The 20,422-nt window shown below is 41.1% G+C and overlaps 1 protein-coding gene across 1 annotated transcript in view; it reads left to right on the top strand.

The window, feature by feature from the left end:
- LOC308497862 (ryanodine receptor 3) overlaps window positions 1-20,422 on the top strand; it is a gene marked incomplete at its 3' end in the record, with an annotated part of 275,261 nt that overhangs the window by 217,147 nt on the left and 37,692 nt on the right. The window contains exons 44-49 of the mRNA XM_081048956.1: window positions 652-763; window positions 3,495-3,615; window positions 11,627-11,796; window positions 14,139-14,359; window positions 17,618-17,708; window positions 19,347-19,487. Of these exons, the coding sequence (XP_080905082.1) occupies window positions 652-763; window positions 3,495-3,615; window positions 11,627-11,796; window positions 14,139-14,359; window positions 17,618-17,708; window positions 19,347-19,487 (856 nt within the window). The remainder of the gene's footprint in view (window positions 1-651; window positions 764-3,494; window positions 3,616-11,626; window positions 11,797-14,138; window positions 14,360-17,617; window positions 17,709-19,346; window positions 19,488-20,422) is intronic.

Raw genomic sequence — 20,422 nt, forward strand, 5'->3', positions numbered from 1 at the left:
CAGAGGTAACTCTCCAGCTGGTTGGCTTTCTTGTTTGTTTTGGGGTTTTGTTTTTCTTTAGTTTGGGGTTTTATGTGTGTGTGTATGTGTGTGTGTGTGTGTGTGTGTGTGTGTGTGTGTATGTGTGTGTTTCTTTATTTGTCCTGGCAGGTGATCTAGTAGAGCTGGAAAGAACCTAAAACATAAACTGTCCCAGCTTCCTCATGTAACATAAGAAAAATACTGAGGCCCAGGGTCATACAGCTTGTTAGCAACCGAGCCAGGACATGGTCTTAGCCCTCCTGACTCCTTGTCCAATGTGCCTTCCATGTATATTCAGGAAGGAAAGGGGAGTGAATGGTTGGTAGGAGCTGTGGGGATTGCGGTATCTCTCCACGAGTATGTATGGTCTAAATGAACAGCTGACGTCAGAACTTGCGCCTTAATGTTCATGAGCCGCTAGGAATGTTATGGACAAATACTTAGGTCCTTTGAACTTAGTGACTAAAACCACCTGGTTGACTTCTGGAGAGAGGGCAGGGATCCAAGGGGAAGGACGCATGATGCCCAGGGTGAGCAGAGTAAGTATTTCCAAATCAAGCAGCTCGTGTCTAATAACATGGCCATCCCTGCCAGGCTGTCTCACACCTCCCTGTGTTGGTTCTTTCTCAGCAGCACAGAGGACAGTGAAGATGAAGAAGAGATCGTGCACATGGGCAATGCAATTATGTCATTTTATTCAGCTCTTATAGATCTCCTGGGCCGCTGTGCTCCTGAAATGCACGTAAGTGATAGCGTTCCCAGAGAGCAACTTTGAGGGGTGTGAGCCAAAAGCACTTCAATTTCCCGAATGTAATTTCTTCTTGTGTCTCTGGCTTTTGCTGACTTGCCTTCCTCTCAGTTCCTTTTAGCTAACATTTAAAGTCGTTTCCATATCTGCTACCTGATTCCACAGCTTTCTAAGGAATGTGTGTGTGTTACGTGTTGTCGAGTCGGCTCCAATTCCTGGAGATCTTCTGAATGAGTGCACAATGCCCTGTTCAGCTCCCGTAGACTCCTGCCTGTGGCGTCTTTTACGGAAGCAATCCATCTCATATCTGGTCTTCCTCTTTTCCTTCTGTCTTCTTTGTTTCCCAGCATTATTGTCCTTTCCAAGGAACCCTGCCTTCTCCTGATGTGCCTGAAGTAGGGCTAAGGAATAATTCCTAGACAAATCCCTGTATTATGTGATTTCTCTGTGGCACCAGTTGGGCACATATTCTGTTTCAAAGTCCCCCCAAAATTGTGACCCCTATGCCTCAATTTGGTCGAAATGTGAGCAACTTGGTTATAGCCATCAAGCTAGTCCACATGGAAAATCCTTTTTTCTTGACGACCATGGCGTTATGTACCAGAAAGTAGTCTCTTCCCATGGTTCCCATGGTTCGTGTTTGATTATTTCCATGGTTCCCATGGTTCGTGTTTGATTATTTCCCAGTGGGAAGCTTTGCAGCCATACTGAAAAGAACGCATGTATTTTTATGGGATGTCTTCTCAGACTTCCGGTATTGACCTGAAAAGCGGTGTTCTTCCTCTTCCCTTTTTCTTCTCTGCTGGGAGCTGTGAGTGACCTTATTTCACATAAGGCTTCACATTGTAAGTGAAAGGAAATAACTGCTTTTTACATGAAAACAGAAAAGATAGTCTTTTAAATTAAAAAAAAAAAAACTTGGTAATTCTTTTTTAAAAAACTGCTTGATTTGCTCATTCAGGGCTCTGGCGCCTGCCTGCCTCGCTCTGCAGTGCTCACTGCATTTGGATTATTCCAGAGCATCTCCCAAAAGCACCTGCAATGCAGATTGAGCTGATATAAACAGTGGTGTCTGATGCTGATGAGGTGGTGTATTTGGTCACTGAAAGTTAATAGTGGGTGTGTTGTATTTTTTAATTCTAATGTAAAAGCCATTAAAATAGTGGCTTTCAAACTTTCTGACCAAAACAATTTTTTTTGACCATGGTAAGAAATATCATTTACTTTGCCACCTCGTACACCAGAAACCAAATTTACCCTTACTACAGATATTGCACTCTAATTTTTTTTTATTCTATACTAATTTATTTCATGCTCTTTCATGCTAGTCACAACACACTAACTTGATTTTACACCCCACTAATTGGTCATGACCTGTAGTTTAGGACACTGCATTAAAGCATCTACTCTTCTCTTTCTTCCTGTATGTCATAGTCTTTCGTAATACACAATCTAGCCTGTTTTCAAATCCATTGACAAGTGTTTAGGGAAAACTATTCCAATATGGAAGAATCTAGATCAAAAGCACTACAGATAGAAGAAAGTCTAAATCTTGATAAGATATCAGAATACTTAGGATTCTAGTTCCAACTGTGAACAACCCCGCATAGGTCCATTTTTCTGTTTCTGCACCTTTAAACAAATGAAGGAAGCTTGAAAGGGAGCCAGGGAAATACTAGGGTGTTCCACACCCTTGGGAGGAGAGGAATCCATTCCCCTGATCGCCTGTCATTACTGCAGAAAGTAAGTTACACCGTTTGCTTACCCTCGGGGAGACAGCAGCGTGGGACGGCTAAGCCATCAGAGCCCCATCTGGGCAGGAGTGTCCTCCTTACTGCTCCTCGGGTCCAACACATCACATGACACACACACACACACACACACACACACACACACACACCCTTTTCAGAACCTCTCCCCTGGACGCCTGCTCTGTGAGTGCTGGTGAGAGGGCAGATGCCATCATCACTGACCCTCTACCCACGGGAGTGAGAGGTGACAGCCAGGGTGAATGCACAGGCATTCTTTCCCTGGGGCCTCCAAGCGTCATGTCCCAGCATGCCATCCGGCTGTCCTGGGGGTAGATTCGACCCTGAGCTAGTGGCTAAGGGCCTGTGCCCAGAAGCATACCTGCTGTGCCCACGTGTGGGAGGATGTGCCCCTTACTCACAGGTTGGCCCATTCATAGCTCTAGGGTCACGTTATGCATCCCAGAATAACTCCACCGAGACGCTCACATTCTCCAGGACATTCTCTACATCCCTCTTGCCTACCCCACTCCCAGCATTAATCAAACTTTTAGGAAACTGAAATTCATAAACCTTTCTACATTTAGCAGAATTCTCGATCCTGGAATTACAGCTACATCGTCAAGGCTTCTGTCATGGCCACTGAGAGCTCCCAGTATTGCAGTCACACTGAGAATCACCAAAAGGCTTCACATATGCAGCCAAGACGTGACACCATAACTGCATGACCATTGTAATCACAGCAAAGGAATCAAATGACCTCCTTGGCCAGAATTATTCCCTTGGTAGCACCACTTCGAGAAAATAAGAGAAAGCTCCTCTCTTTCCCAATGGCCCTAAGTGTCTATGGCAATTAGGGAAATTTAGGAGAGTACCCACCCCTTAAAGAGAACCATTTCATCAACAGAGATCTGGAGGTGGGGTGAAGTGGGGGTGTGGGGACTTCCTTTACCTTATTCTCCACCCCTGCGTTGCAGCTTATCCAGGCGGGAAAGGGGGAAGCCATCCGGATCAGGTCGATCCTGCGCTCCCTCGTCCCCACCGAGGACTTGGTTGGGATCATCAGCATCCCCTTGAAACTGCCCTCCCTGAATAAAGGTAAGAGAAGCAGCTGAAGGCTGTGCTGCAGTCTTCCCAGGGGCCACTCTCTCAGGGTCGGGACTCTGTCCACCAGCACATGCTCCTTCCAGGCTAGTACGGCAGGCAGGCAGCAAGGGGCAGGTCTTGTCCTTTTTCTGGTGAAGAGTTCTCTCCTCCTGGCTCCAGCCAGCTCCTCTCTCCTCTGCTCCCGTGTCACAGACTCCCGTCCCCTATGTCCCATCGATGTGGACTGTCCAGACTTCACAGTCCTCCGAATAATCTAAGCTCTGGAAGGAGGCTAATGGGAAGGGACCAGTGGAAGCTCTCACCATGGCCTGCCTTCTCCTGCGCCACTATGTCCCCCAGATTGTGCAGCCAGCTGGGGCAACAGACAGGTAGGGCCTAACACAGGCTCAGTCCTGTGTGCCTCGTGGCCGTGGATCATAAACAGTCTTTCCCCCAATGCCACTTGTGCCATTTGGCATCAGTCAATGTTAACTTTGCAAAACCTCTACACTCCCAGAAGCATTCAGTTTCTCCGTGTCACTCCACCTGCTATCCAGGCAGTTTCATTGAGGCAGATGGAGGAATTGAAAAGATAACATGACTCTGACTGTTACAGTGTTTCCCGAATTGGTGTTCTGTGGAACATTTTTGGAGAAGATATTAATTGGTGCACAAAGGGTTTGGAGTCAAATAAGTTTGGAAATGCTATGCAGTGTATCACATTTTTTTCTAGCTTTACTGAGATATAACTGATATAAAACATTTATGTAAGTTTAAGGTATACAATGTGATGATTCAATATGCACATATATTGCAAAATGTTTAACACATAACGTTAGTTAACACATTCTTCACATAATTACCATTTTTGTTCTTATGGTGAGGACATTTAAGTTCTACTCTGCTAAGTATATAATACAGTATTTTAAGTATATAATACAGTATTGTTAATGGTCGTCATTATGCCACACATTAGATCCACAGAACTGATTCATCTTACACCTGAAAGTTTGTACTCTCTAACCAAGCGCACCCCATTTCTCCTACCACTCCCAGCCCCTGGGAACCACCAATCTACTCTCTGTTTCTATAAGTTCAATGTTTTTAGGTTCCACATATAAGTGAGATGACAGTATTTGTGTTTCTCTGTCTGATGTATTTCATTTAGCATAATGCCCTCAAGCTCCATCCATATTTTTGCAAGATTTCTTTCTTTTTTATGGCTGAATAATGTTCCATAGAGTGTGTGTATCACATTTCCTTTATCCATTCATTAATCAGAGGACACTTAGACTGTTTCCATGTCTTGGCTATTGTGAATAATGCCACAATGAACATAGCGGTGCAGATATCTCTTCCAGATAGTAATTTCATTTCCTTCAGATATATACTCAGAAGTGGAATTGCTGGGTCATATGGTAGATCTGCTTTTAATTTTTAGAGGAACCTACATACTGTTTTCCATAGTAGCTGCACCCAGTTGGCAGTCCCACCAATAATGCACGAAAGTTTCCTTTTCTCTTCCTCCTCACCAACATTTGTTATCGTTTATCTTTTTTATAATAGTCATTCTGACAGGTGGGAGGTGATCTCCTTGTAATTTTGATTTGCATTTCCTGATGATGAGTGACATTGAGCACCCTTTTGTGTACTTGTTGGTCATTTTTCTGTCTTCTTTGGGAAAATACCTATTCAGGTCCTTTGCCTATCTTTTAATTAGATTATTTGCTTTTTTGCTGTTGAGATGTTTGAGTTCCATATATATTTTGGCTATTATCTCCTTGTCTGATACATGGTATGCAAATATTTTCTCCTATTCCATAAGTTGCCTTTGTTTTGGTTATTGTTTCCTTCGTTATGCGGAAGCACTTTTGCATAAGTTTGATGTAGTCCCACGTGTCAATTTTTGCTTGTATTGCTTACATCATATCCAAAAAATCATTGCCAAGACCAGTGTCAAGGAGCTTACCCAATGTTTTCTTCTAGGAGTTTTCAGTTTAGGTCTTATGTTTTCTTAACTTCTATTGAGTTAATTTTTGTGAATGGTGTAATATAGGAGTTCACTTCATTCTTTTGCATATGAATATCAGTTTTTCCAGCACCATTTATTGAAGATACTATCCTTTGTCCTTTGAGTATTCTTGGCTTCCTTGTCAAATATTATTTGACTGGATATATGTGGGTTTATTTCTGGGCTCTCAATTCTGTTCCATTGATCCATGTGTCTGTTTTTATTCCAGTACTATACTGTTTTGATTACTCTAGCTTTGCAATATAGTTTGAAATCAGGAAGTGCGATGCCTCCAACTTTGTTCTTTCACAAGATTGCTTTGGTTATTCAGGGTCTTTTGTGATACCATACAAATTTTAGAATTGTTTTTCTATTTCTGTTAAAAATGATATTGGAATTTTGTAGGGATTGCATTGACTCTGTAGATGGCTTTGGGCAGTATGGATATTTAAACAATATTAACTTGTCAGTTCCATGAACACAGGTTTTCTTTCCATTTATTCATGTTTTCTTCAGTTTCTTTCATCAGCGTCTTATAGTTTTGAGTGTATCAATATTTCACTTCCTTAGTTAAATTTATTTCTAGATACTTTATTGATTTTGATACTTTTGGAAATAGGATTGTTTTCTTTATTTTTTTTATGTAATTCATTGTTAGTGTATAGAAATACAACTGATTTTTGTATGTTGATTTTGAATCCTGAAACTTTACTGAATTTGCTTATCAGTTGTAACAATTTTTGGTGGAGACTTTAGGATTTTTTTATATACGAGATCATGTCCAAATCAAACAGAGATTTTACTTTTACTTTTTCTTTTTGAATTTGGATGACTTTATTTCTTTTTCTTACCTAATTGCACTGACTAGGATTTCTAGTACTATGTTGAATAGGAATGGTAATAGTAGGCACCCTCGTCTTGACCCTGATCTTAGAGGGAAAGTTTTCCATCTTTCAACATTGAAACTATTAGTTGTGAGTTTGTCTATATGGTCTTTAATATGTTGAAGTATGTTTTTTCTATACCCAATTTGTTGAGAGTTTTCATCATGAAAGGATGTTGAATTTTGTCAGATGCTTTTTTCGTAACTGTTTAAATGATCACGTGATTTTTGTCTTTCATTCTATTGGTGTGATATATCACATTTATAGACTTGTGTATGTTGAACCATCCTCACATTCCAGGGATGAATCCCACTTGATCATGGTGCATGATCCTTTTAATGTGCTGTTGAATTTGGTATGCTAGTATTTTGCTAAGCAATTTTGCATGTACAGTTGACCTTTGAACAACATGGGTTTGAGCTGTCTGGGTTCATTTACATGTGGACTTTTTCCAATAAATATATAATCAGCCCTCTGTTTCTATTGGTTTTGCATCATGGATTCAACCAATTGTAGATCAAAGACAGTATTTTTCATCCGCAGTTGGAAATCTGTGGATGGGTAGGGCTGACTGTAAGTATTGTTTTATACCATTTTATATAAAGGAGTTGAGTATATGCAGATTTTGGTATCTGTGAGGGATCCTGGAACCAATCCCCTACAGGTACCAGGGGACAACTGTAGTTAAGTTTGGGGGAAGTCAAAAGTTATGTATGGATTTTGAATTCATGGGGAGCTGGGCACTCCTAACCTACATTGCTGAAGGATCAACTGAATATTCATCAGGAACATTGGCCTGTAGTTTTCTTTTCTTGTAGTATCCTTATCTGGCTCTGGTGTCAGGGTATTGCTGGCCCCATAAAATGAGATTGGGAGTGTTTCCTCTTCAATTTTGGAACTTTGAGAAGGATTGTTATGAATTCCTCTTTAAATATTTGGTGGAATTTACCCATGAATTCATCTAGTTCTAGGCTTTTCATGTTGGGGTGTTTTGGATTACTGATTTACTCTCTTAGTCATTATTGGTCTTCTCAGATTTTTTTACTTTTTCATGATTCATTCTTAGTAGGTTGTATGTTTCTAGGAATTTAACTATTTCTTCTTGGTTGTCCAATTTGTTGACATATAGTTGTTCATAGTAGTCTCATATAATCTTTTGTATTTGTGTGATATCCGTTATAACATCTTTCATTTATAATTTTACTTTTTTAAATTGTCTCTTTTTTCCTTGGTAAGTCTAGCTAAAGGTTTGTCTTTATCTTTCCAAAAAATTAGCTTTTAGTTTTGTTTATCATTTTTACTGTTTTTCTATTCTCTATTTCATTGATTTCTGCCTTGATCTTTGTTATTTCCTTTATAGTATTAGAGTATTCTAGATCTGACTGTATACTTACCTTTACCAGTATGGTGTATATTTTCATGGTAGTAATTAGCATCCTTTTATTTCAGCTTGAAGAACTCCTTTCAGCTTGTCTTGTAAGGCAGGTCTAGTGGTGATGATTTCCCTGAGCTTTTGTTTGTTTGGGAAAGTATTTCTCTTGCCTTCATTTCTGAAAGACAACTTTGTTGGTTAAAGTATTCTTGTTTGGCAGTTTTTTTCTTTCTTCACTTTGAATGTATCATCCTACTCTCTCCTGGCCTGCAAGATTTCTGCTTAGAAGTCTTACTGATAGCCTTGGGAGGGCGGGGGGGTTCCTTTGTATGAAAATTTTTTTCTCTTGCTGCTTTTAAAATTCTTTCTTTGTCTTTGATTTTAGACAGTTTTATAATAATGTATCTTGGAGAAGATCATTTGGGATTGAAATTTTGACATGACTTATTATTACCTTCATGAACTTGGATGTCCAGCTACCTCCCCAGGTTTGAGAAGTTCTCAGCCTTTATTTCTTTAAATAAGCTTTCTATCTCTTTTCTTTCTCTTCTCCTCTGGGACTCCAGTGATGTATAGATTGTTTCTCTTAATGGTGTCCCATTAGGTCCATAGTCTTTCTTAATTCCTTTTCATTCTTTTTTCTTTTTACTCCTCTTGCTAGATAATGTCAAGTGATCTTTTTTTGAGTTTACTGATTTTTCTGCTTGGTCCAGTACACTGTTGAAGTTCCCTATTGAATTCAATTCAATCGTTGCATTCTTCAGCTCCAAAACTTCCATTTGTTTGTTTTTATGTTTTTAAAATTTTTATCTCTTTGTTGAACTTCTCATTTTGTTCTCATATTTTTTCCTGATTTAATTAAATTGCTTTTCTCTGTTCTCTTGTAACTCTCTGAGCATCTTTAGAATGATTATTTGGAATTGTTGGGCAATTCATGTATCTTTATTTCTTTAGGATCAGTTACTAGAAATTTATTATGTTTCTTTTGTGATGTTATGTTTCCTTATTCTTTGTGATACATGCAGCCTTGCATAGGTATCTGCACATTTAAAGAAGCAGTTATCTATTCCAGACTTTATGGATTGACTTTCACAAGGAAAGACCTGTGTGAATGGGGCACATGGGATGATGTAGTCACCCCACGTCTAATGAAGCAAGGTGCCACCTGCAGGGGTTTGTGGCAGCTTTGGGTCCAGGGGTGAGGGGTGATGTATTGTCAACTCAGGCCACTGGGATCCACAATATTGAAACTGTGTGGTCTTTTGCAAGAGTCTCAGGAGTGCACAGTGGCTGCAAGAGCTGTTGGGGTCCTCAGCTGTGCTTCCAGGTCTAGCGACTAGGGACCAGGGCAGGCAGTGGTGGTGGGCCTGGTATCCACAGACTCCGCTGCAGAGACTAGCTGCAGGTACCTGTGTAGTGACCCAGGCCAATTGCAGACACACACATAATGACAATGACCAGGGCCAGCGGCAAGGACCAGGGCCACCTATGGGTGCACTAGTAGCTTCAGGGACCCTGGCTATCAGAATCTGTTCCTGTGGCTTCAGAGTTTTACCCTATACACAGAAGTGGAGGCCAGTGGCAAGACTCTGGCCTGTGGGTTGCGTGTTCACCACTGAAGATGCTCGCTACTGGTGAGCCCAGCAGTGGGACCATTGGCAGGAGACAGGGCCAGAGCTGAGCCCACAAGCAGCTATGGGGGCCCTGGCTGTCAGTATGCACTCCCATGGCTGCAGGGTCTCACCAAGGGTGTGTGTGTGGCATTAAAGACTGGTGATGGTAGTCTATTCCCGAATGCACACACGTCAGTGGGTATCAACTTCAGGGTCTAGGCTGGTGTCTTGAACTCACACAGCTGCAGAGGCCAGGGCTGGCTGTGACTGCAAATCCTGGGTTCCGGCAGTAAAGGGGGATGGGAATGGAGAGAGACACAGGCAGCTGGACATTTGCAAACATGAAAACCTGTGAAATCTGCCAGGGTTTCATGGTGGCTGTGCTGGCTGTTGGTTTCATCAGTGGCAAAAGCTACTGAGATCCTCTGCAGAGCAGCTCACTGGGAACCACATTGGCTCCTGCTGTGTGACTAATACAGGTAGCCTCTAGCCTTCTTTCTTGCCCTTAGCCACCTTCAGACATCTCAGCTTTGCTAGTCTCTGGATGGGTTGAACCAAAGCAGCTCCTTCATGTAGTGCCCTAAAAGGCTGGAGGAGCTGATCACCCACCCCACTCTTCCTTTACCAATGGAAGGAACTCTTTCTAGCCGAGGTATTCTCTCTTGGTACCTAGCAGTGCCAGCCGGGGGCAGAGGATGATGCAGGCAAAATGAAGCTATTCTTCCTTCCTTTTTGTGTGGTTATTCTCAGGTGTTTTGTTCCACTGTGTTGCTGAAGTTTCTTAAGTGGCCTCCTGATCTCTCCCAGTGCTTTTTTTGTTCACAGATAGCTGTCTAATTGTTGATCTTTGTGGGGGACGGAAACTGGGGTCTCCTATACCTCAATCTTGGCCATGCCACTCTCAAAAATATCACATATGTATAACTTCATAATTATTAAGATTATAGAGCTTCTGAGAAAACGTGGTAAAGAAAATAAATGTTGAACTCAATGTTTACCAAACGTTTTGAGCACAAAACTCTTATTAACATTAAAAATAATGTTCCTCAGAACACCAGGTATGTCTGAGAGGTTTATCCAGCCTTGGCTGTTCAGATCCAGCTCCCCCTGATGCTCAGAAGAGGAAAGGCAGGCAGCTTCCAGTCGTAAAGGTCCCTTCCCTCCTTGCTTTCCCAAAGTCTTACACTGATCCCTGGGCTAAATAAGGTTCTGGACTGGATAGTGCTAAATCTCTGCAGATCTCAGGGTACCTTATGAAGTATGGTATTTAAATATGCTCTGAGTATGGCTTCATCATTTAGGGGCTGTCTTTCCTAGCTTTTTGATGTTAACAAAATAGTAGGAAGAAGACTGTTTTTCTTTTTTATCCTTTTTCAAAATCCTGTCTTTATTCTCCAAGTTAGGCCATTTTTATTTTCTTTGTGTTATTCTCCACTTCCTCTTTGAACCTCTTTATTAATATAAAGTTAGAATTATTGGATAATTTGATCTAAAGTTCACCTAAATCAGATAATTTCAAAATACTAGAAGACTATTTCCCCAGTTTTGTGCTGTTCATGATATAATGGCTATGGACATGACATGCTTTTAAGTTTATTCTGCCTTACATTTTCTCTCTCCCTTTCTTATGTCTTCAATCAACAAAGCAGGAAATCACGCCCTGATTCCTGGCATTTGCCCATTAGTGTGGTATAAATACTCTCACCATGGTCAATTTCAAGCTACCAACATGACATCACTGAGCACAGAGTTGGAAAGAGAAGAAGACACATAGCACACCATTATATTGCCTTTCCAACATGCAAATACAATAGATGTAAACAACCTCAAGAGTATATAGTTTATAGTAAAATAATTAAGAAGTAATGAAATTTGAGAACTTCTTACCTTTTAACGTATAACGTACTTAATTGTAAATTTTAAATTTTAATAATGGCCATGTCTAACAACTGGCTCACAAAAGTTCCCAAAATTTTGGCAATCAGCTCTTCCAGGCCAGTATAAGCTGCACCCAGCACAATATTATATGATTTCCAAAATTCCTATGGCTTCTTAGGAGAACGAGACACAGACAAACTCTGTCGCCTTTGAGACTGTGAAGATAGAAAAGATAGAGAAATTACATTCTCTGTGTGTCTTTCAGATGGGTCGGTGAGCGAGCCAGACATGGCAGCCAACTTCTGCCCTGACCACAAGGCACCCATGGTGCTCTTCTTGGACCGTGTATATGGCATTAAGGATCAAACTTTCCTGCTCCACTTGCTGGAGGTCGGATTTTTACCAGACTTAAGAGCCTCAGCCTCTCTAGATACAGTAAGTGACTAAAATAAGAACAAATATGTTTCCTACCATTATAAATTAGTAACATTGGATTTAGAAGTGAATATTTTCTATCTACTCACTAATTACGTATTAGTAGCTTGCTTTAAAGAGTGAGAAAACAGAGGCACCAGGAAATGGAAGGTCTTAATTTATTGGACCAGAAACTTACAAGTAGATGTAGGTAACCTTGACCTCAGATTTTCAATCCAGCTCTCATCATTTCAAAAGACTCTTAACTTGGGCACTACTTGTTGTGAGGGGCCATCCTGTGCTTTGTAGGATGTTTAGCAGCATCCCTGGGCTCTATCTACTAGATACCAGCAACACCACCCCCCAAACCAATCCTGGGTTTCAACAGAGGTTTCCTGCGGGACAAAATCACCCTCATGTGAGAACTGTGGCTCTGTGGCTTATAAAATCAGCTGACTGGCAGCATTATTGTCTGGAAATAATCTTTCCACTCTTGCTCGTAAGTTTAATGCACTGACTGTCAGGAAGAATAGTCTAAGCTCAGGGTATGACAAGAGGCCAAGGGCAAATCCAAGTTTGGAAGTCAAGTGTAAGGTAGAATAATCCAACATCAATAGACATCAAGACAGGAGGCCCCACAGGTTAAAGAGCATAGATGCCTGATGCCCCGAGTCCTGACTAAACAGAAAAACAGTGCACCAGGAGTACTGGGTCCAAGGAGAAAAGACAAATTAAATCAGCTTAATTCCAAAAGCATTTTGCCAGCGTACAGTTAGTTGTTTTGAAAGAGCCAGAGGCATATCCTCTGGATCAGTCAAAAAGTTTCTCAAAGGCGCCATCTAATGTCCACCGGAGATAGAATTCTGAGCTCTGTGATGGGTCTCAGCTAGCCAATACCTTACCTGCAATGGATTCCATTTGAATGGTTACTCAGAAATGATGGGCTTACCTAAAAATGGAAAGCAGTACCAACCCCGATCTGAATAAGAGCTCCATCCCTGTCTGTGGCTTGGGATTAAGAAATGGTATATCCATGAAGGTGTTAGGGGCGTGTGCTCCTTTTGGACAATTAAAACAATGCTTTCACAGCTAATTTTGTTTTCAGCGTTTCTATAAATTCCTTGATTTAAAAAATTTTTTTTTTAAATTGTGGGACATTCTCTAGGTTCCTGATCAAAGCTTTCAACCTTTTATAGATCAGATAAACAGGAAATGCTATTCTAGCATTTGGTGTCCAAATCACATGCTTTTTCAAAGCACCGTTAACAATAGTAGAAGTTTTATAATCAGTTCCTCAACACACATATGTTCATGCATTCTCTTTTGAAAACTGTTAAGCCACTGGACTCAAAGCTCTTGTCCTTCCTCATTTTAACAACTCTGTTACGGTGATAAATGTGAAAGATTAACTATGTCTTTCAGTATGATTACTCAAGTTTCTAGAAGACAGACTTTTGATAATTAACAAGAACAATCAGAAATGTATACAGTTCAAAGAAAGCAGTTTATCAAATCATAAGTTATAGAAACTATGTTACAGATATATTACTTTGATAATCACAGAAAATAATATTTCATCTCTGGGAATCTCAAAGTTTCTTTTAAGTTTTGCAGTTTTTAGAAATGGTAGTTAATATACTTTGGCTATGTTTAGTGTCGCTAAGCGGGCCTTCCTTGAATCTAGCCTGTCTGAATGAACATTGTGAGTGAGAATTGCAGCAGTTTTAGAGAAGGTCCTAGGTTTCCTTGTGCATTTTTTTCCTATGCAGAGTTAGGTTCCCTGTAGTGAGGTCTGCCCTCATGTTGTTTATCAGATTGTCAGTAGCTCATGATGCTCATAAACTAAGTGATGGAAGTCAGAGCTCCACTTTCTCTCTGCAAAACTCTCACAAAACCAGTGTGTTTGAGGATTTAATTGGCCTATAACCATTTACTAATCTCAAATCATACGAGGACAACTTGCGAGTGTCCACCAGATGAGAAGAGAGAGCTAAAACCAGAATAATAATGTAGTAGCTTGACAGTTGGACTTTGCAGACTTCAAGGCTGTCCGGTTAGACTGATCATCAGCTGAGTTTTAATAACGGTTTAGATTTTTTTTTTTTTGAGAGGAATGGATGTTTGTGGATCATTTGAAATGAGTTAGGACCAGCCAGCCTTTGCTTTTCTGTTCATTTTTTCTTTTAACCTGACTTTTTCTTTTAAAATGAGAAAAAGAAATTAGTCTGCTGGGAAGGTACAAAGTTGTTTGCCCTGTTGCTGTGAAACACGGATATGTGTGAGCTCATGGAAGCTCCGTACAGGGGGTAAGCTTTGCTCTCCTTCCCAGAAAGATTAACCAGTGCCCCCGTGCCCTTTCCTAGGTTTCCCTAAGCACCACAGAGGCTGTGCTGGCGCTGAATAGGTACATATGTTCTGCTGTGCTCCCACTCCTCACACGATGCGCTCCTCTCTTCGCCGGGACAGAACACTGCACCTCCTTGATCGATTCTACACTGCAGACAATATACAGGCTTTCCAAGGGGCGCTCCCTCACCAAAGCTCAGAGGGACACCATAGAAGAATGTTTGCTTGCCATTTGCAAGTAAGTATCCCCTTCCGTGTTCTTCACCTCTGTGTATGCATGCATGTCAGCTGCATTTCATTGTGTAATCTAAAAACTGGTGAACCCAGTCTAAGGAAGCTTCCAGACCTTTGCCATGTAACAGCCCTCTGAGAGTACACACTCTAAGAGTGTGACACAAAGCAATCACCTCTAGACCTCACAGAATGGAAGCAAAGAGAAGAAGGAATTTCCAATCCCAGTGGGAAAGTAAGGGCAGTAATTATCACAACAGCAGTTAGGCATCAGAGCCAACCAAGGACGGCGGGTAAAATCACCCCAAGAGCCTTGGCTCCTCAGGAAACTATGTTAAGTCTGGCAGGGTCAAAGGAAGAAAGGCTCTTTCAATAGCAGCTCTCAGCAGCTGGTCCAGGACCAGGGTCTCCTGCTTTCAGCCAGTGGTTTCCCACCTCAGCTGCACATTAGAATCATCTGGGGAGCAACTAAATTAATACCCCAGTGCCCAGGCCGCACCTCAGCCTCCAAAATGGAACTTTTCGGGAAGTGACCCAGGCCTCTATCTCTTCAAGGTGATTTCATAATGCAGCCAAGATTGAGAACCTCTGCTTTTGGTTGTCCTGGAGACAGGACCCACCGGCATCCCCTTCAGTGACCAGAAGGATGTGGTCTCGATTCTTATCAAATACATAAATTGTTTCCTAATCACACAAGTGATGACTATGTATTGAGGGGCTAGGGCTACATAGAAAATATACAATTGACTGGTCCTTTTAGAACATCAAGCTAAAAGGCTATCTTACACTCGTATTTCAAATATAGCAACGGTCTTTTACATTTAAAATTAAGCTGTATCTGCTGTCTTTCTATCATCTAAAGCCTGAAGGCTTCAACTATTGTTGAACAATGACACAGGGGACAAGCTGTGTCATTGTACAACACTATTTGCCTGGCATGTGGAGTGGAGGGTGGGAGGGGGGCTTCCATCAAGGCCCCATAAAAGGGGCTTTTTTCTGAAATCGCTACCAAAGTCATTCATTCCAAGATTATTATAGCTGGCAGAGAATTGAGTTATTAGAATTTTTTGGTCTCGAAAGAGAGACAAAGTTGGATAGATGCACTTACAGGACCCTAGGAATCAATAGAGTCCCGAGGGTTTCCACTCGGCCGCTTCAGAAGGAAGAGTAATGGCCCCATTATTTGTGCATATGTGTCTCTACTTTTCTTCTCAACGTTGGCAAGGAAATAAATAATGAGTTTATGCAAAAAGAAATCCTTCCTATCTGCATCGATTCTGAAATTGGCTGGTAACTGCATCAATAGTTGCTGCATATCTTATTCTGCCTTTTGCTAGATGTGAACTCAGCAGGTCTCTTAGGAACCGGACCAATCAAAGAGCCCTGTCTCCCAACATAAGCTATTTCCTAGTAATAAAGTCATGTTGGTGTGACAGACAGGTATTAGCTGCAAATGCTTTTAAGGAATCAGAGCTTGGGGAAATTAGAATTTTTACATCAAAACAAAAATTTCGCTAACATCCCTTTTCCTCCACTCGTGGGAGCTGCCACACTCCTCTTGGCCCGCATGAGCTCTAGATATAGCAGACAAACTGGTACTTAACTAGGTATGGCGTTATTTAGTTTTAATAAGTCAGGTATTAATAGAGTTAGAGATTTATTTTATACCTGGATTTTATTCAATTTAGTCAGTTGTAGGTGATACTATTAGTAAGCTAAGCAACAATGTGAAAAGTTGAGGAAGTTTCCATTACCATGATTAGAGTTAAAAACAAGGCCATTTTTCTTGCTGTATGTGTTGACGGACCCTTTTCACTCCAGGACTTTTAATCACAAGACCAGCCCTAGGAAAAGTGTGAAACAGTTAAGATTTGTGGTCTGTCTCCATTGATGTCCATCCTCCTCGTTGTAGATGCCTCCAAGGATTTCTTTCCTGGCATTCCTCAAACATATAAGCTTTGACTCCATGGGTCCTTAGGCATCTGTGGAGGAATTCAGGGGTTCATGAACTGAACTTGCATGCCAAATTGTGTGTGTTGCATATGTGCACTTTTCTCTAGAGAGAATCCAGAGGTTCCACTAGGTTTTAAAAAAGTCTGGCAATCTAATTTGCAACAACATGGATGGACCTAGAGGGTATTTTGCTAAGTGAACTAAGTCAGAGAAAGGCAAAGGCCATATGGTCTCACTTAAATGTGGAATCTGAAAACCAAAATAAACGAACAAACAAAACAGAAACAAACTCCAACAGAGAACAAACTGATGATCGCCAGATGGGGAGTTTGAGGGGATGGGCAAAAAAGTGAAAGGGATTAAGAAATACAAATTGTCAGTTATAAACACAGTCATGAGGATGTAAAGTACAGCGCAGAGAGTATAGTTAATAATACTGTAATTACTATGTATGGTGTCAGGTGGATACTAGACTTATTGGGGATCACTTCGAAAGGTATATAAATGTCTAACCACTATGTTGTACACCTAAAATTAATATAATATTGTATGTCAACTATAACCAAAAAAATATTTTTTAATCATAAAAATAAAGATTTTAAAAGCTTGGCAGTCTAAAAATAAATGCTAAATCAATGTTGCTTATTTCTCCCTTTTCTATCGCAGTATTTACTTGCACCAAATAAGGCCATGAATACTTCAATGATTGTATAAATCGTTCTCTAATTAGTGCACTTGCCTTTTAAAGGAGTTTTGTTTTTTTTTAACCCAAGAAATGATTCCAATAATGAGAATTTCAGGGATCAGATTGTAACTCAGGGGGCCTTAAAAGTTCCCTTCAGATCACACCAGTAGGTGGCCTCAGATTCCACCTATACAGCTGGTCAGCACTAGCTTCTCCCTTTGCAGAGTTCAAGGAGAAGGTCAGTCCTTAGAGATGCTATAAAGCACCTGCCCCTTCTCTCTGTTACATTCTATGCACACAATCAGTGGGGATATTTTGAATGTGCATAGACCCTAAAATATATTGTCACACGGGGACTAGAATTTAACCTTAGATACCTCAATTCATTAGCCATGTGTCTCTCTTTCTATATTTCAACTACATTTAGTTTTTAAAGTGTTTTATAATTGACTGTGGTTTACCCAAGATCTTGTATTTTAGGAGCTAATTGCTTTGAGGCTTAGTTCTAACTTATGGTTACTGCTGAATGTTTCTTTCTTATTTTATTTTGTTCCGATTGGGTTTCGTTGTTTTTGTTTGTTTGTTTGTTTCATTTCTTCCTTCTGTTTTTCTTCTTCCATACTGCAGTCACTTGAGGCCTTCCATGTTACAGCAGCTCCTACGACGTCTTGTTTTTGATGTACCCCAACTCAATGAATACTGCAAAATGCCTCTTAAGGTAAACCTGTCTGTTGTTAGACAAATGCAGTCCACGACACAGGAAATTTGCCTGCAAAATGTGATGTCTTCACAATTTGGGGAGCAAATTACATGTTAAATGGGTTTTACTCCTTTGTGTTGAGACCTACACAAAATCGAACTGCTTCTTGGGTGTCCAGGTTGAAGAGAGTAGATTCTCTGGATTCATTAGCTGCTCCAATTTTCTTTAATTGTTTATCCCCTAACTATTTGTTTTTTAGCAGAGGTTAGTGAGGGGACTTGGATTTTGGGCCTTCCCACCCTAATTAGGTTTTCAGAACATTTTCAGTCTCAAAAAGCTTTGACAGCCCGGTGATTATTCACATAAGTACAGAAACTAAAATGTCCCTTTTCTATTTCATACTGTTTTATGCTTGTTTTCTCTTCTGTAACAGATCTTCTTTTTTGTTTTTGTTTTGTTTTGTTTACTTCATTAATGAAAGGGAAGGCCACAGAGCCCTCTGGTTTTTTGTTGCTTCCGTCCTGATTTTCTCATAAATTACAAACATTTTATCACTAGCACTGCAAGCAGCTGGGCTGAATCAGCTGCCCACACAAGAGGGCAGTGTTTCTTTTTTTCAATCTTTTACCTCTGAAGCCCCGGATATATTTGTATATTCAAAAGTGTCAGCCATGGCCAGCCACCCCTGAAAATTCTGCCTCGTGATTTTAACAGAATTTTTCCTTCTTTTCAGAAATAGTCCAAGCAAGGATTTGAAGAAACATTTTACTGGGATAAACAGAATTCCCAGAAGCCTTTAGTTCAATCCTCTTTCTATATACCAGTCAGAAACAGCTTGTATGTTGTCAGAGATTCCACAGCCCTCCAAGGGCTCATTTGTCTCTCTCGCCCTAATGGTCCCAGTTCTAATCTTACAAGGTACTGTAGCTGAAAACCACCGTGTTCAAAGGTGTTGCTTCCTTGGCAGGCCTGTTCTGTGAGCTAAATTCTGGTTCCTGAAGAGGCATCATAGATAGTCCTCAATAAGCTCACTTTTTTTTACCTGTTACATCAACCGGGCTTTTTCTTAGATAGGGATCCCACCTGCTGGGATGGGAACATTGGCTGTTCACTTCTACCCTCTACTGGCCATAAGTGGAACTGCTGTAGCATGGTTGGGCCATCAGAAGGCTCAAGAGAAAGGAAAGGAAGCCATGGGCAGTAATCAATGTAGACAAAATCTTCAGCCCCACAATATGCTACCCGCCATCCCCTCCACATATCAGCATTACCCAGGATCTTCCAGATTTATATGCAAAGTTCTCAGAAGAAATGCTTCCCCTACCCCAACTGGCTGCAACAGCACACTGTGACAACTCTCAGAGGACAACATTTTCTCATTTGGAGTAGAAATAGTTTCTCTCCATTTTCTAATAACTGCTAGGGGCACATTAGGAGGCACAAGAATTAATTAGGTAGATTCAGTTCTGGCTGGAGTCCATTAGGCAGGAACGCAGACCATTCCCACTGGTATGTGAGGTCCTCTCTGTAGACATCCTAATTGTTTCTAATGTTGGTTTCCCTCGCATGATGTTTTATTCTTCCCTGTGTGTTGCTGGTGCCTGTGGACCTTCTCTACCCCACCCCCCTGGTGGAATCCTGCTCGGAACCGCCCAGCTTCTGACGAATCACTATGAACAGTGCTGGAAGTATTACTGTCTGCCTTCAGGGTGGGGGAGCTACGGTCTCGCTGTAGGGGAAGAACTGCACCTGACAGAGAAGCTCTTCTGGGGGATTTTTGACTCCCTCTCCCATAAGGTAATGGCAGTGTTTCTTGAACAAAAAGTGACCCAAGCACCTACAGATAATGATAGCTAATCTCTAGTCAGCCTTTACCATATGCTGGAACTATGCTAACTACCTCACAGGTATATTACATTCACTTTACTCCAACTCCCTGAAATAGGAACTACTCTGATCCTCATTTTACAGGTGAGGAAAAGTCTCCGAGCAGTGGAATAACTTGCCAGACGCACAAAGCTAATACAGGGGAGAGCGACAACCACAGTAAATTACAAACCTATTTCCTGGTTTCAGTCTTGATGACTTCCCCTGCCGCCATTCCTTTCTTCCTGACATTGTGTGGCCCCTGTTAGCTAGCCTTTACCAGGGTCAAGCCTAGAGCACAAGTCCTGACATCTCTGATGTTGGGATGTGGGATTTCCAAAAGACTTAAGCCACCGTCGGGGAGATTCTTCATAGCTACCTGTTTAAGGAGGAGGTTGAGGGAGAACTGACGGCCCTTGAACCCAGAGCCTTCATGGACCATCTGAAATACAGCTCCAATTCTCAGACTTGCCTTCACTTCCCCTAACCGACTTTGTTTAGACTTTTGAGGTCATCAGCTTTAGAGGTTGAAAATAAGTAGGTCTGGTTTTCTTATAGAAGCCTAGAGGATGTGTATAGCTTACTCACCTGCATTTAAATTGTTGTTATTCCTGTATTCCCTTGGTCTAGTATAAGCAGATCAAAAACTGTCCGTAACCCCTGTGTGTTGACTGAAATTCCTTCCTGGCCAGATTCAAGAGAGAATGGATGTGATATTGAGCAGTCTGCTTATGATCTCAACATATGAGGGGCCTGACAAAGTTTCTTATGCCCTCTCCAGTCACAGGTTGGGTCAGTTTCTATAAGCATCTATAGCAGATAAGTTTACAGACATTTCTGGCCTAGTGAGAACTAATTTAACCCTT

The sequence above is a fragment of the Rhinolophus hipposideros genome, assembly GCF_964194185.1.
Source record: "Rhinolophus hipposideros genome assembly, chromosome: 5".
In the NCBI taxonomy this organism is placed as follows: domain Eukaryota; kingdom Metazoa; phylum Chordata; class Mammalia; order Chiroptera; family Rhinolophidae; genus Rhinolophus; species Rhinolophus hipposideros.